At 47.4% G+C, this 16265-nt stretch overlaps 1 protein-coding gene across 1 annotated transcript in view; it reads right to left on the minus strand.

Moving 5' to 3' along the window:
- The window catches only part of SP1 (Sp1 transcription factor), a 34769-nt gene extending 19354 nt beyond the window's left edge, over nucleotides 1–15415 (minus strand). The window contains exons 1-3 of the mRNA XM_030822565.1: nucleotides 15293–15415; nucleotides 13787–13944; nucleotides 11980–13492 (exon numbers count right to left, since the gene is read on the minus strand). Coding sequence (XP_030678425.1) covers nucleotides 11980–13492; nucleotides 13787–13944; nucleotides 15293–15299 — 1678 coding nt within the window. The 5' untranslated portion in view covers nucleotides 15300–15415. The remainder of the gene's footprint in view (nucleotides 1–11979; nucleotides 13493–13786; nucleotides 13945–15292) is intronic.
- Between the last annotated feature and the right edge of the window lie 850 nt (nucleotides 15416–16265).

The raw sequence follows: 16265 nt of genomic DNA on the forward strand, positions 1-16265 counted from the left end.
AGGCTGCGTTGGAGGACTGCTTGAGCCCAGCAGTTCAAGACTACCCTAGGCAAACTAGGAAGACCTTATCTCCAGCTGGGCATGGTGACTCACATCTGTAATCCCGGCACTTTGGGAGGCCGAGGCGGGTGGATCACGAGGTCAGGAGATTGAGATCATCCTGGCTAACACGGTGAAAACCCATCTCCACTAAAAATACAAAAAATTAGCTGGGCGTGGTGGCGGGCGCCTGTAGTCCCAGCTACTCGGGACGCTGAGGCAGGAGAATGGCGTGAACCCGGGAGGCGGAGCTTGCAGTGAGCCAAGATCGCGCCACTGCACTCCAGCCTGGGCGACAGAGCGAGACTACATCTCAAAAAAAAAAAAGGAAAGACCTTATCTCCAAAAATAAAAAAGACCACACACAGTGGCTCATATCCGTAAACCCAACACTTTGGGAGGCTGAAGCAGACTCGCTTGATCCCAGGAGGTCAAGGCTGCAGTAGGCCCTGATTGTGCCACAGCACCCTGGGCACCAGAGCAATACCCTGTCACACACACACACACACACACACACACACACACACACACACACACACACGATACTTTAAAAAATAACACAAAAAGAGAGAAACAAACTTGATTTTTTGGAAAATTTCCAAACAGGTTTCACAGTTAAGGGCTTTTTATCTTCTTTAAGGCAAATGATCTACACAAAATTTATTTTTTTCATGAGTGCAAGAAACTGTCAAAGAATTCTAAGCAGAGTACTTTCTTTCTTTTTTTTTTTTTTGAGACGGAGTTTTGCTCTTGTTGCCCAGGCTGGAGTGCAATGGTTCGATCTTGGCTCACCTCCATCTCCACCTCCCAGGTTCAAGCAATTCTCCTGCCTCAGCCTCTCGAGTAGCTGGGACAACAGGCGCCCACCACCATGGGTGGGCTAATTTTGTATTTTTAGTAGAGACGGGGTTTCTCCATGTTGGTCAGGCTGGTCTTGAACTCCCGATCTCAGGTGATCCACTCACCTCGGCCTCCCAAAGTGCTTGGGTTATAGGCGTGAGGCACCACACCTGGTCCACCTTCTGGTTTTCAAAGGCTAATTAAAGGCTGGGCACGGTGGCTCACACCTGTAATCCCAGCACTTTGGGAGACCACGGCGGGTGGATCACCTGAATCAGGAGTTCAAGACTAGCCTGGCCAACATGATGAAACTCTGTCTCTACTAAAAATACAAAAATTAGCCGGGCGTGGTGGCCCACACCTGTAATCCCAGCTACTCGGGAGGATGAGGCAAGAGAATTGCTTGAAACCAGGAGGTGGATGTTGCAGTGAGCCAAGATGGCACCATTGCACTCCAGCCTGGGCAACAAGAGGAAAAATTCTGTCTCAAAATTTAAAAAAAAAAAAAAAAAAAAAGGAAAATGCAGTCCAGGTGCAGTGGCTCACGCCTGTAATCCCAACACTTTGGGAGGCTGAGGCGAGCAGATCACCTGAGGTCAGGAGTTCGAGACCAGCCTGAAAGACATGGAGACACTCCATCTCTACTAAAAATACAAAATTAGCTGGCGTGGTGGCGCATGCCTATAATCCCAGCTACTCAGGAGGCTGAGGCAGGAAAATCGCTTGAACCCGGGAGGCAGAGGTTGCGGTGAGCAGAGATCACACCTGGGCAACAAGAGCAAGACTCTGTCTCAAAAAAAAGAAAAGAAAGAAAGAAAGAAAGAAAAAAGAGATGGGGGTTTCACTATGTTGCCCAGGTTGTTTTCGAACTTCTGGGCTAACCCAGTCCTCCTCGCCCTGACCTCCAAAAGTGCTGGAATTACAGATTTGGGCCACTACCTGCCTAAGTCTTTGTCTTGATCTAGGTATTTTATATTTTAAAACTCCTTCTAGACCAGGTGTGGTGGCTCACGCCTGTAATCCCAGCACTTGGGAGGTTGAAGCAGGCAGATCACGAGGTCAGGAGTTCAAAACCTGGTGACCAACATGGTGAAGCCCGGTCTGTACTAAAAATACAAAAATTAGCCGGGCATGGTGGCAGGCCACCTGTAATCCCGGCTACTCAGAGGCTGAGGCAGGAGAATCGCTTGAACCTGGGAGGCGGAGGTTGCAGTGAGCTGAGATAGGGCCACTGCACTCCAGCCTGGGCGACAGAGAGAGACTTTGTCTCAAAAAAACAGCAACGGCCGGGCGCGGTGGCTCACGCCTGTAATCCCAGCACTTTGGGAGGCCGAGGCGGGCGGATCATGAGGTCAGGAGATCGAGACCATCCTGGCTAACACGGTGAAACCCTGTCTCTACTAAAAAAAAAGCTACAAAAAATTAGCCGGGTGAGGTGGCGGGTGCCTGTAGTCCCAGCTACTCGGGAGGCTGAGGCAGGAGAATGGCATGAACGCCGGGGGGCGGAGCCTGCAGTGAGCTGAGATCATGCCACTGCACTCCAACCTGGGCAACAGTGAGATTCCATCTCAAAAAACAAAACAAAACAAAAACAAAAACAAAAAACAGCAACAACAACAACAAAAAACAAAACTTCCTTCTAGGCCGGGCATGGTGGTGGCTCACGCCTGTAATCCCAGCACTTTGGGAGGCTGAGGTGGGCGGATCACCTGAGGTCAGGAGTTTGAGACCAGCCTGGCCAGCATGGTGAAACCCCATCTCTACTAAATATACAAAAAAATTAGCCTGGTGTGGTTGTGGGCTCCTGTAATCCCAGCTACTTAGGAGGCTGAGGCAGGAGAATCGCTTGAACTCGGGAGGCAGAGGTTGCAGTGAGCCGAGATGGCGCCTCTGCACTCCAGCTTCTGTCACAAGAGCATGACTCCGTCTCAAAAAAACAAACAAAAAACTCCTTCTTCCAAGTGGTTATTTATTTTGTATATAGGTGAGAAGGAGGATTCATAGTAAATTAGATATGCACATCCAAACTTGTCAAACAAGTCATACTGCCCAATTTCCACAAGCCATTCAGAGTCCAAAAAACACTGGAACAAAAGGACAAATCCAAATTACAGCACAGATTTGCAACCAACTCAAAGATACACTTAGAAACTTTCTACAGAAACGTTTTTTCAGGATAGCCATAAAAAAGAATGAAATCATATCTTTTGAATCCATGTCTGGATGCAGCTGGAAGCCATTATCGTAAGTGAATAAACGCAGGAACAGAAAACAAAATACCGCATGTTCTCACTTGTAAGTGGGAGCTAAACATTGAGTATGTATGGACATAAAGATGGCAACAATAGACACTGGGGACTACTAGATACGGGAGGATCGGGGGTAATGTTGGTAAAACTAACTGTTGGGTGCTATGCTCACAACCGGACCCGGGTAACAAGATCATTTGTATCCCAAACCTCAGGATCATGTAACAAACAAAATAAAAATTGAAATTACTTAAAAAAAGGCCGGGCGCAGTGGCTCACGCCTGTAATCCCAGCACTTTGGGAGGCCAAGGCGGGTAGAACACAAGGTCAAGAGATCGAGACTATCCTGGCCAACATGGGGAAACCCCGTCTCTACTAAAAATACAAAAATTAGCTAGGCCTGGTGGCGCACGCCTGTAGTCCCAGCTACTCGGGAGGCTGAAGGAGGAGAATCGCTTGAATCCAGGAGGCGGAAACTGCACTCCAGCCTGGCAACAGAGCAAGACTCCGTCTCAAAAAAATAAATAAATAAATAAAAAATAAAAAATAAAAAAAGACATTACTTAAAAAAAAGTTTCTAAGGGAAATAATTCTTAGCACAGTATTAACAATATAGTCATATCATAGTGTGGGCAAATACATTTTAAAGTAATCCTTTAGCATACCAGGCCCTGTATATTACTAAACGTTAAAGAAAACGATAATACTATTTAACACTTTCTGGCCAGGCACGGTGGCTCACGCTTGTAATCCCAGCACTTTGGGAGGCCGAGGCGGGCGGATCACGAGGTCAGGAGATCGAGACCATCCTGGCTAACACGGTGAAACCCCGTCTCTACTAAAAATACAAAAAATTAGCCGGGCGTGGTGGCGGGTGCCTGTAGTCCCAGCTACTCGGGAGGCTCAGGCAGGAGAATGGTGCAAACCCGGGAGGCGGAGCTTGCAGTGAGCCAAGATCGTGCCACTGCACTCCAGCCTGGGCAACAGAGCGAGACTCCGTCTCAAAAAAAAAAAACAAACACTTTCTGTAAGAAATACGAAAAATAATGTGCTTGTTTTTCTATTAAACAGTAAAATGAAAAAACTCAACTAATTATCATCTACTAAAGTTGACAGACACCGAATAAGTAACTTAAAAAGCATTATGTAATAACTTTTCTACAGATGTTCATCTTACATTTTAAAACATTTTCAAAGAGGGTAAGAAAAGCAAGTAATGAGCGGAAGTAAATTATTAGTTGCACGTTTACATGCTACTTTACAAAATGAAACAAAGGGAAAGGGTGATAGAACAGATACTAGGCCGGGCGCGGTGGCTCACGCTTGTAATCCCAGCACTTTGGGAGGCCGAGGCGGGCGGATCACGAGGTCAGGAGATCGAGACCACGGTGAAACCCCGTCTCTACTAAAAATACAAAAAAAAAAATTAGCCAGGCGTGGTGGTGGGCGCCTGTAGTCCCAGCTACTCGGAGAGGCTGAGGCAGGAGAATGGCATGAACCCGGGAGGCGGAGCTTGCAGTGAGCTGAGATTGCGCCACTGCACTCCAGCCTGGGCGACAGAGCGAGACTCCATCTCAAAAAAAAAAAAAAAAAAAAAAAAAGAACAGATACTAAACTTTTCTGAAACAGAAGGCACTCGTTATTTAATTAAAAACTAAAATGGCCCCATTACACAAGGCAACGTGATTTAACAATGACATCATTTATAAAGAGAAAGCCACTGGAATGAATAAATAGGAGCGATGGAAAAGGTCTGAAGACTGTCTTCTCATATCCCACTGATTTTCAAATCAAAGCACTTAGATTTTTTTTTCTTTTTGAGATGGAATCTAGCTCTGTTGCCCAGGCTGGAGTGCAGTGGTGCGATCTCAGCTCACTGCAACCTCTTCCTCCGAGGTTCAAGCAATTCTCCTGCCTCATCCTCCCAACTAGCTGGGACTACAGGCACACGCCGCCATGCCCAGCTAGTTTTTTGTATTTTAGTAGAGACGGGGTTTCACCATGTTGTCCAGGCTGGTCACGAACTCCTGAGCTCAGGCAATCCACCCGCCTTGGCTTCCCAAAGTGCTGGGATTACAGCCATGAGCCACTGCACCCAGCCCCCTCAAAACACTTGGATTTTAAATGAGATCTTTCCTACTTAAACTGAAATAACCATTTAAAAAGCACCAAACACCCTAAGAAACAAGTATATCTTTCTGTGCTGATATCTCTAGAAAATAAATTTTTTAAATTAAAAAAAACAAGTATAATATTAGGGAAAGACAAAAGATGCAGAAACATTTGATATTATATTTGATAAAATATAATCTTAAAATAGAAAATTCTTTCATACGATCTTTTGCACAAAAACGATAACTGGTAAGACATTTAAATCATCTAAACCTACTTTTCATTAATGTCCAAATGTACTGGTCTAAAACACAACTTTTTAACAAATTAGATCTCAGCAATCTGACCCCAAGTTTAGTGACACCCTTGGCAAACCAACCCTGGTATCACATTCAACTTAACTTCTAAGAGAAGACATTTTCCTGACCCCAATAAAACCCAGCAGATGTGGAATTGTTATTTTTAGTATGTGAAATTTGGTTCGTGAGTGAATTATACCCATCAAGGAAATATGTTCTATTCTCCTGCCAAAGCCCAGCCCTGCACTCTTTATTAGACAGAACTCACAAGAAGTCATCCAAACTTAATCTTTAAAAGCCAACTCCTCCACAACCTGTGGCAAGAGTTTCAGGATTCAGCAGTGGCTAAGAAAAACATCTGAGGCTTTAAATGAAAAGTAAAATAAAATAAAATAAAGATCTGGGAGAATACGATTACAAAATGAAAGGAAAAGCTGTTGATAAAGAGGGAGGGGTGTCAATTTAAAAAAAAAAACAAAAACTCACGCCTATAATCCCAGCATTTTGGGAGGCCAGGAGATCGAGACCATCCTGGCCAACATGGTGAAACCCAGTCTCTACTAAAAATGCAAAAATTAGCGGCTGGGCATGGTGGCTCATGCCTATAATCCCAGCACTTTGGGAGGCCTAGGCAGGCAGATCACCTGAGGTCAGGAGTTCAAGACCAGCCTGGCCAACATGGTGAAACTCCATCTCTACTAAAAATACAAAAATTAGTCAGGCGTGGTGGTGGGCGTTACTCAGGAGGCTGAGGCAGGAGAATCGTTTGAACCCAGGAGGCAGAGGTTGCAGTGAGCCGAGACCATGCCATTGGACTCCACCCTGGGCAACAAGAACGAAACTCCATCTCCCAAAAAAAAAAAAAAAGATCATTTTAAAAAATAATGAATGTAAACAGACTAAGTGAACACCATGGAAGCTGCAATCTTCCACAATCATGTAATATATCTCATTTTGTACAGTGATACATACATGTATCATACAACATTTCACATCTAATGTTCTTTCTACATCGTGCCACCAAGAAGTTGAACATACTGCAAAAAGGTTAAATTTTACAGTAAAATAACTATAAGAGAAGAGGGTAAAATTAGATACTTTTTTTTTTTTTTTGACAGGGACTCACCCTACCGCCCAGGCTGGAGTGCTGTGGCGTGATCATGGCTCACTGAGTCCTCAACCTCCAGGGCTCAGGCAATCCTCCCACCTCAGCCACCCAAGTAGCTGGGACTATAGGCATGTGCTACCATGCTCAGGTAATTTTCATATTTTTTGTAGAGATGGGGGATTCCTATGTTGCCTAGGCTGGTCTTGAACTCCTGGGCTCAAGAGATCTGCCCGCCTTGGCCTCCCAAAGTGCTGGGATTACAGGCATGAGCCACTATGCCTGGCCAAAACAAGATACTTTGTAGCAGGAAGGCAAAAGCTGAAAAAGCAGTAAGCTTCTAGGAAGGGATTTTATTATCTTTCTTTAAGGATGAAGTTATATCAATTAAAGGGGAAATACTACACAATTATTACTAGCCAGAAAGGAGAAAACTTGGATCTTCAAAAACCCCTATTAATGAAGCAAACAATCTCAACTCTTACAAAACAGCCTGTCAATGCCTCATTTATCTCCTTAGTGAATGTCAAGCTCCTGTTACCTTACAGAAACACATGCATTTTCTTCAGCTCAAACACCATCAATAACAACTAGGTAGCCCTAGCCTATGACATATTAAATGGCAGACTTCCCCAGAGCATGATTTAGCAATGAGAATGCCTCATAACTGTTCTCTAAACCCCAAGTTATAAGCCTTTTAGAAATTGCAAAGATCCAAATTATTAACAGAAATAATCCCACAGTTTGCTCTGAAGAAGAGCAAAACTGGGCACTTCAATCTAAGAGCAAATAGAAAATAAACATGATGGTGTAGGTTGCCCGGAAGTGTCTAATTTTCTATGTTGAAGAGCTCAGTTTTTATAAAACTTTTCCCATTTCTACTCCCATAAATGCTTGGTTTATAAAACACCTGTCAGCTCTAGAGCATTAAATCTTAAAGCAAAAACACCTTTTCGAATAGATTTTTTTTTTTTGAGACGGAGTCTCGCTCTGTCACCCAGGCTGGAATGCAGTGGTGCAATCTCGGCTCATTGCAAGCTCTGCCTCCCGGGTTCACGTCATTCTCCTGCCTCAGCCTCCCTAGTAGCTGAGATTACAGGTACCTGCCACCATGCCCAGCTAATTTTTTTGTATTTTTAGTAGAGACGGGGTTTCACCATGTTAGCCAGAACGGTCTCGATCTCCTGACCTCGTGATCCGCCTGTCTCAGCCTCCGAAAGTGCTGGGATTGCAGGCGTGAGCCACCGCGCCAGGCTGGCTCGAATACATTTTTTACAATCTAAAGAATTGTTCAAGTCCCTAGTTAAGGCAGGTTGCACCCTAGACTAGTAGAACTAGACTCAGCTCTGGCTGTTGTCTCATTAAGTGATTCTCTGTACCTCAATTTCCTCATCTAGAAAATAAGGCAGTTGTACTAAATAACTTAAGTCCCTTCCAGCTCTAACTTTCAATTCTAAGATTTCAATTAACTAAGAAAATTACTGTCTTGTTAAAGCTCAACATGTAGTATTTCTAAACACACCACAGGAATGTAAGAAATCAGGGAACTTAAGCAGACTTTCCCTCTAGATTTACCAAAACTGCAGGAGGCAGGAAATATGGTTGCCTATTTGTTACCCTCACTTATTTAAGAATCAGTCTAAATGGAATGAGAATTTGGTAACAAAAGCAAACAATTTATAAACCCACATATATATGCCAAAAGAACTAGAAGTGGCCAGACGCAGTGGCTCACGCCTGTAATCCCAGCACTTTAGGAGGCCAAGGCGGGCAGATCACCAGGTCAGGAGTTCGAGACCAGCCTGGCCAGCACAGTGAAACCCAATCTCTACTAAAAAAATACAAAAAATTAATGGGCATGGTGGCGTGTGCCTATAATCCCAGCTAGTCGGGAGGCTGAGGCAGAAGAATTGCTTGAACCCGGAAGGCAGAGGTTGCAGTGAGCCAAGATCACACCACTGCACTCCAGCCTGGGAGACAAGCAAGCGTCAGTCCCAAAAAAGAAAACGAAAAAAAAAAAAACAAACCTAGAAGTTGGGTGATATTATTTGGTGATGTTAAACTATTTTCCGTATTTTTATAATTGTGCCAGAATATAAAGATGTATGTGTATCCTTTTATTGTGCTTTATTAAAGATTAGCTCCATACAATGGAATTTAAAATGATATAATCAGGCCAGGCATGGTGGCTCACACCTATAATCCCAGCAGTTTGGGAGGCCAAGGCGGGCAGATCACTTGAGGTCAGGAGTTCGAGACCAGCCTGGTCCACATAGTGAAACCCCGTCTCCACTAAACAAACAAAAATTAGGCAGGCATGGTGGCACGCGCCTGTAATCCCAGCTACCTGGGAGGCTGAAGCAGGAGAATCACTGGAACCCAGGAAGGGGAGGTTGCAATGAGTGGAGATTGCACCACTCCACTACAGCCTGGGCAACAGAGCAAGACTCAGTCTCAAAAATGAAAAAAAAAAAAAAAGATAGACTACATAGACTTAAATCTGTTTACTGTTTTAAATTTCAAATTAATAGTGAAACATTTAGTTCAAAATGAAAGACTCTGAACATTACGGTCAACAGATTCAATATTCTTCCCAGATTGTTTTTCCCTTCAATGCTCTCCTCATTCCTAATTCTTCTCAATTCTACATCCCCCACTCCATTCCAGACCCCAACTTACCCCACTCCCTTTCCTTCTCCTCCCTTCCTAACCATACACAGTACTTTCAAAGCAGTCTAGAAGTTAGACTGCTACCTAGGAAGTATCAGAATCACCTAGGATGCTCATATGTTAGTGTGAAGGGAAGCTATGGGACTTTGTTTTTCAGATAACTAGGAGTTAAAAAAAATTCAATCCTGATTAACCAGCACACTCAGAGTGTAGGATATTCTGGTTAATACTAACCAGGGAACTTACTTTGTTGAAAAGCAACCCGTTAGATCATTTTCCCTTCAATTAGGAGTTACAGTTCACAAGAAATATCTGATGATTTAATCTGTGTTCTACAAACAGGTAAAATTCATAATCAATTTTTTTTTTTTTTTTTGAGACAGTCTCACTGTCGCCCAGGCTGGAGTGCAGTGGCACGATCTTGGCTCACTGCAACCTCTGCCTCCCAGGTTCAAGCGATTCTCCTGCCTCAGCCTCCCGAGTAGCTGGGACTACAGGCTTGTGCCATCGCGCCCGGCTAATTTTTGTATTTTTAGTAGAGACGGGGTTTCACCATATTGGTCAGGCTGGTCTTGAACTCTTGACCTCATGATCCATTCACCTCGGCCTCCCAAAGTGCTGGGATTATAGGCGTGAGCCACCGCGCCCAGCCCATAATCAAATTTATTTATTTATTTATTTTTTTATTTTTTATTTTTTTTGAGACAGAGTCTCGCTCTGTCACCCAGGCTGGAGAGCAGTGGTGCGATCTCGGCTCACTGCAACCTCCACCTCCCTGGTTCAAGTGATTCTCCTGCCTCAGGCTCCTGGGTAGCCGGGACTACAGGCGCGCACCACCATGCCCAGCTAATTTTTTTATTTTTAGTAGAGACGGGGTTTCACAGTGTTAGCCAGGATGGTCTCCATCTCTTGACCTTGTGATCCACCCACCTTGGCCTCCCAAAGTGCTGGGATTACAGGCGTGAGCCACCGCGCCCAGCTCCCTCTTATTTTTATTTTTTGATACAGGGTCTTGCTCTGTCAACTAGGCTGCAGTGCAGTGATGTGATCTCAGCTCACTGCAGCCTCTGCCTCCCACGTTCAAGCAATTCTTGGCCTCAGCCTTCTGAGTAGCTGGGACTACAGGCGCGCCATCACCATGCCTGGCTAATTTTTTGTATTTTTAGTAGAGAAGGGGTTTCGCCATGCTGGCCACGCTGGTCTTGAACTCCTGACCTCAGGTGATCCACCCACCTCAGCCTCCCAAAGTGCTGGGATTACAGGCATGAGCCACTGTGCCCAGCCGCCCGACTAATTTTTGGATTTTTTTTTTTTTCAGAGTCTCACTCTGTCGCCCAGGCTGGAGTGCAGTGGTGCAATCTTGGCTCACTGCAACCTCTGCCTCCCTGATTCAAGCGATTCTCATGCCTTAGCCTCCCGAGTAGCTGGGACCATAGGCATGTACCACCACACCCAGCCAATTTTTGTATTTTTCTTGAAGACAGGGTTTCACCATGTTGCCCCAGCTGGTCTTGAACTCCTGAACTCAACCCATCCACGTGCCTTGTCTTCTCAGTGCCTGCATTAGAGGTGTGAGCCACCACGCCTGGCCCATAATCAATTTTTATCCTATGGAGGAGTTGGCCTACAGGCCAAAGAAGGCCTTAGAGCTAAGAATGGTTTTACATTTTTAAAGGGGTGTGGAAAAAACATACAAAACAGAAAATGTGGCTGGGCGCAGTGGCTCACACCTGTAATCCTAGCACTTTGGGAGGCCGAGGCAGGTGGATCACATGAGGTCAGGAGTTTGAGACCAGCCTGGCCAACATAGCAAAACCCCATCTCTACTAAAAATACAAAGATTAGCTGGGCGTGGTGGTGCTCACCTGCAATCCCAGCTACTCAAAAAGCCTAGGCAGAAGAATCGCTTGAACCCGGGAGGCAGAGGTTGCACTGAGCTGAGATCACGCCACTACACTCCAGCTTGGGTAACAGAGTGAGACTTCATCTCAAAAAAAAGAAAAAAGAAAAAAAGAAAAGAAGGCCGGGCGCAGTGGCTCATGCCTGTAATCCCAGCACTTTAGGAGGCCAAGGCGGGCGGATCACGAGGTCAGGAGACCGAGACCATCCTAGCTCACACGGTGAAACCCCGTCTCCACTAAAAATACAAAAAATTAGCCGGGCGTGGTGGCAGGCGCCTGTAGTCCCAGCTACTCGGGAGGCTGAGGCAGGAGAATGGCATGAACCTGGGAGGCGGAGCTTGCAGTGAGCTGAGATCGCGCCACTGCACTCCAGCCTGGACGACAGAGCAAGACTCTGTCTCGAAAAAAAAAAAAAAGAAAATGTGACCACATGAGGCCCACAATGTCTAAAATATTTACATTACTATCTGGCCCTTTACAGAAAGCTTGTCAACCCTTATTCTGCAGCACCGAAAACACTGAATAGTACACAGACTCCAGAATATTGCCCAGAAGTGCTCCTTTCTCAAACTAACTAGAGAAGTTTCCTTTACTTCAGTTCCAAATTACTTAAACAGAATCTCTATTTCTCAAATTTATTTGCCTAAATGACTAGCCCTCAAGAAAGTGTTATCTCAAAAGGCTCTATTCCCTTCTTTAGACTCAAGTTTCAGCTACGATGCTAGAATTGGTTCCCAATAAATGCAAAAGACTGGAAATCTTACCTGGGGCATTTGCTATAGCCAATGGCAGGCCTTGAATTGGGTGAACCTGGATTCCTGAAGTACCCAATGCACTGAGGTTAATGGTCTGGAGGCCTGGCATGGAGGAGAGTTGAGCAGCATTCACAGTGACTGTGCCAGCAGGAATGGAAGCAGCTGAGGCAATGGGTGTGAGAGTGGTGTTGCTGCTGCTGGTCTGCCCCAAGGAAACACCCTGCATTGGGGCTAAGGTGATTGTCTGGGCTTGTGGGTTCTGAACTTGGAGGTTCTGCAGCTGTAGAGTCTGCCAACTGACCTGTCCATTGGGCCCCACTGTTGGTGTCCGGATGATGATGGGACCAGAGTTTGGAACAGCCTGAAGCTGGAGGTTCTGGAGGGTTTCCTGGGAGATGGCTTGAGTTGTAAAGGTCTGCCCTGACAATGGAGCTGCTTGGAGGGCCTGGAGGGCCTGTCCCCCTTGAACTAGCTGAGGCTGGATAAGAATTTGTTGCTGCTGTGTCTGCTGGTTTTGCTCTCCTTCTTTTTGCTGGCCTGCTTGCAGTGAGCTTCCAGATGTCTGGTTTTGCTGGATGTTCAGAGCATCAGACCCCTGTAGCCCACTGACCCTCTGGGGTGTCTGGCCTTGAGAGTTGGTCCCTGATGATCCACTGGTAGTAAAGTTCATAATTCCCATGTTGCTGGTGGTAGTAGTAGTTGAGTAGCTATTGGCATTGGTGAAAAAGGAGCTGGAACTGGCTTGTGATGACACCAAGCTGGCAGAACTGATGGTAGTCCCTGAGGTGACAGGCTGTGAGCCACTCTCCTGGGACCCAGAGCTGCTGATCGTGACTGCCTGAGAGCTGGGAGTCAAAGTAGCTGCAGAAACGCTGTTGACAGGTAGCAAGGTGATGTTCCCATTCAGGGCCACTGGTACATTGGTCACATACTGAGTCTGTCCTGAGAGTACATTATTAGCCAGGCCTTGGAGGGGGACAGCCTGCTGGAGTAGGTTTGGCATAGCAGCAATGATGTTGCCTCCACTTCCTCGATTTGTGATAATCTGTTGGTTTGCACCTGGTATGATCTGTATTTGACCAGAACCATCCTGCTGCACTTGGGCCCCAGTGGCAGTAAACTGCAGCTGTTGCCCATCAACGGTCTGGAACTGTGGGATTACTTGATACTGAATATTAGGCATCACTCCAGGTAGTCCTGTCAGAACTTGCTGGTTCTGTAAGTTGGGAGCGGCAGCCACAACATACTGCCCACCAGAGACTGTGCGATTCTTGGAAGACTCACTGCCATTGCTGCCATTGGTATTGCTGCCACTCTGTTCCTTTGAGGTAGGGGTAGCCCCAGAGGAGGAAGAGATGATCTGCCAGCCATTGGCACCCTGTGAAAGTTGTGTGGCTGTGAGGTCAAGCTCACCTGTTCCCCCTGACTGACTCGGGCCCTGGGAGTTGTTGCTGTTCTCATTGGGTGACTCAATTCTGCTGCAAGTTGCTGCCAGCAGAGCCAAAGGGGATGGCTGGGACTCCTGGCCGAAAATAAGGGAGAGGAAAGGAGTTAGTGACACCCAGCTGCCAGCCTAGGGGGCAGTATACAACAAATAAACAGCAACGTAGTGCAGACAAGGAGCAAAAATCAGAAACAAAAAGCTGACCTATCTGTGTTGCTGAAACTCCTGTCTTTGGGGATCTCCATTCTCTTACTTCCTTATCTATAAAATGGTTTAGTCTCTCCCTAAAACGCTTTCTGTTAAGAGTAAGGCAATTATCTAAGAATATTTACATCCTCTCAACACCTTCCCCACTCTATGATTATCACTTACCTGCCCTCCTCCTCCTCCACTGCTGCTGCTACTGCCTGTGCTGCTACTTCGAGCCTGTGAAAAGGCACCACCACCATTACCATTGCCCCCATTATTGCCACCAACTCCTTTTTCAATCTTCACCACAGCTGTCATTTCATCCATGGAGTGATCTTGGTCTAAAATAATTAAAAAACAAACAACTTAAACTTGAGGGAAGAAAAGAGATGAAGTAGGAAGGATAAAAGGAGGCTATGATGAAATAGCAATGACTAACAGGAAGACGAAAGGCGCCAGCATAAAGAAAATGGGTTGGAGGGCAGAGGGGAGCTGTAGGGCATGCAGGACATGAACTAGGTTCGATGGTGCCAAAAGTGGGCCTTAATTCTCCCTTGTACAAAATTAAACTAAGAAAACATTCAAAAAGTGCTTTGGGGATAGGAAACGTGAAGGACGGTAGGCAGGTTGAAAGAGTTTCAAAATAAAAAGTATCCTAAGGGAAAAAAAAGAAAAAGGCAAGTGAGGCAAAAAACATGTGGGTGCATGGAAAGCTTGCTAAAACTAAGGTTAAAAGAGATGGAGAGGCCGGGCGCGGTGGTCAAGCCTGTAATCCCAGCACTTTGGGAGGCGGAGGCAGGCGGATCACCTGGGGTCGGGAGTTTTGAGACCTGCCTGACCAACATGGAGAAACCCCGTCTCTACTAAAAATACAAAATTAGCCGGGTGTGGTGGTGCATGCCTGTAATCCCAGCTACTCCCGGAGGCTGAGGCAGGAGAATCGCTTGAATCCGGGAGGCAGAGGTTGCAGTGAGCAGAGATCGCACCACTGCACTCCAGTCTGGTTAACAAGAGCGAAAACTCCGTCTCAAAAAAAAAAAAAAGATAAACAAAAATCCAAGTGTGAAAAGTAACGAGAGGGGAAAAAGAAGTAAAAAGTGTGAGTAGGAAAACATTTGTGAATACTGCTAAGGAACTAAAGGGGTCTACAGGTTAGCAGTCATGAGGTTTCTGGGCGGAGAGCGGACCCTGAGGGAAAGGGCGGTTTCGGGGTGAGGGGCGTGGAAAGGGCGGGACGGTGCGGGGGGGGGGTGAAGGGAAATCTACAGAAAGTGGGGGGAGGAGGGCCTTGGAGCAGGCGGCGACCAGAGGGCGGACCAGGCAGGCGGTTGGCCCGGGCGGGGCCTTCGCTGCTCGGGCCGCCCCCGCGGCTCCAGCCCCTGGCGGGAGGAGCCTCAGGCGGGCGGCCGAGTAGTGGGGGGTAAGGCCCGTCCCCCCGTGGCCGGGGCGGGCAGGGGGCGGGCGAGGCCACGCTGCCCCCTCCCCCGGGGCGGGCGGCCCATCCCCCTCCTCCTCGGAGGCCCCGCCACTGCCCCGTCTCCCTCCCTTCCCTCCGCCCCGGGCGGGACCTAGGCCGCCGCTGCCGCCTCCCGCCCGCGCCCCCCTCACGGCGGGGATCGCCCGGTCGGCCCTCGCGCGCGCCCCCTCACTCGCCTCCCACCCCTAAGCTTAGAGTGGACTCATCCTTACCGCTCATGGTGGCAGCTGAGGGACAAGCTCAAGGGGGTCCTGTCCGGGGGGGTTGGGGGGGTCCGGGAAAAACGCGGACGCTGACGAGGCAAGCGAACCCGGACCGGACAGGGAGGGGGGGGTAAGGAGGAGGGAGCAGCGCGCCACAAGCCCAACCTAGGCCCCGCCCCTTCTCTGCTGCCCCGCCCAATGAGGGAGGGGGAAAGGAGGGACTTGCAGAAGAAAGACGGTGAGATTATCCAATGGCAAGACTCGTTTGCTCTCTCAGGCGTGTGAGGCTAAGTTGCGTGCCTGGTGTCCGCCCAAAAAGACCGCCCTCTCAGTGTTAAAAGCCAATGAAGGATGCAGGAAGTGAAGATGGGCGGGAGCTGGAGATGATTGGCTTGGAAGGAAACCAGTCAACCGGCAGGCGGGCTCCCTGAGACGTAGGGATAGGGAAAGCTTTGATAGGAATGACAGAACAACGGCCAACCAGAATCCGGGATATGCCTGGGCAAAATCCTAGTGGGCGGAGAGGTAAGAAGTAGGCAGGAATAGGGTAGGATGAAGCTGATTAAAACCAATCAGAAATCAGGCGGGCAGCCAGGAAAGTTATGATTGGATTAAGACTGAAAAGAGACAGGAAAGGGCGCATATTGACGTGAACTAAAAGCCAATTAAACGCCGAATTAACTCTGAGGGCGGAAACTTGGAGTGGCAGAGGAGAATTGGCGGCTCCCTCAGTTATTCAATCCAATGAGGGGACGAAGTAGGCCTGGCACCGCCTCCTAGTTAGCCAATGGGCGTTAACAGAGCTGCCCATCATGAGGGAGGGAAGAGGGCTGTGCCAAGAGGAGACCGTCGCCATATTGTCCCTCCTCAGCGGACGTTGTTGCAGTCATTAGGTGGGACGCTTTAGCGGAGTCCTGCAGCTCAACAGGTGTCAGAGCCAAGGCATTCGGCGCGCAGTTCCGCGTCAACACTAGGACTTGAG

The sequence above is a fragment of the Nomascus leucogenys genome, chromosome 11 (assembly GCF_006542625.1).
Source record: "Nomascus leucogenys isolate Asia chromosome 11, Asia_NLE_v1, whole genome shotgun sequence".
Taxonomy (NCBI): domain Eukaryota; kingdom Metazoa; phylum Chordata; class Mammalia; order Primates; family Hylobatidae; genus Nomascus; species Nomascus leucogenys.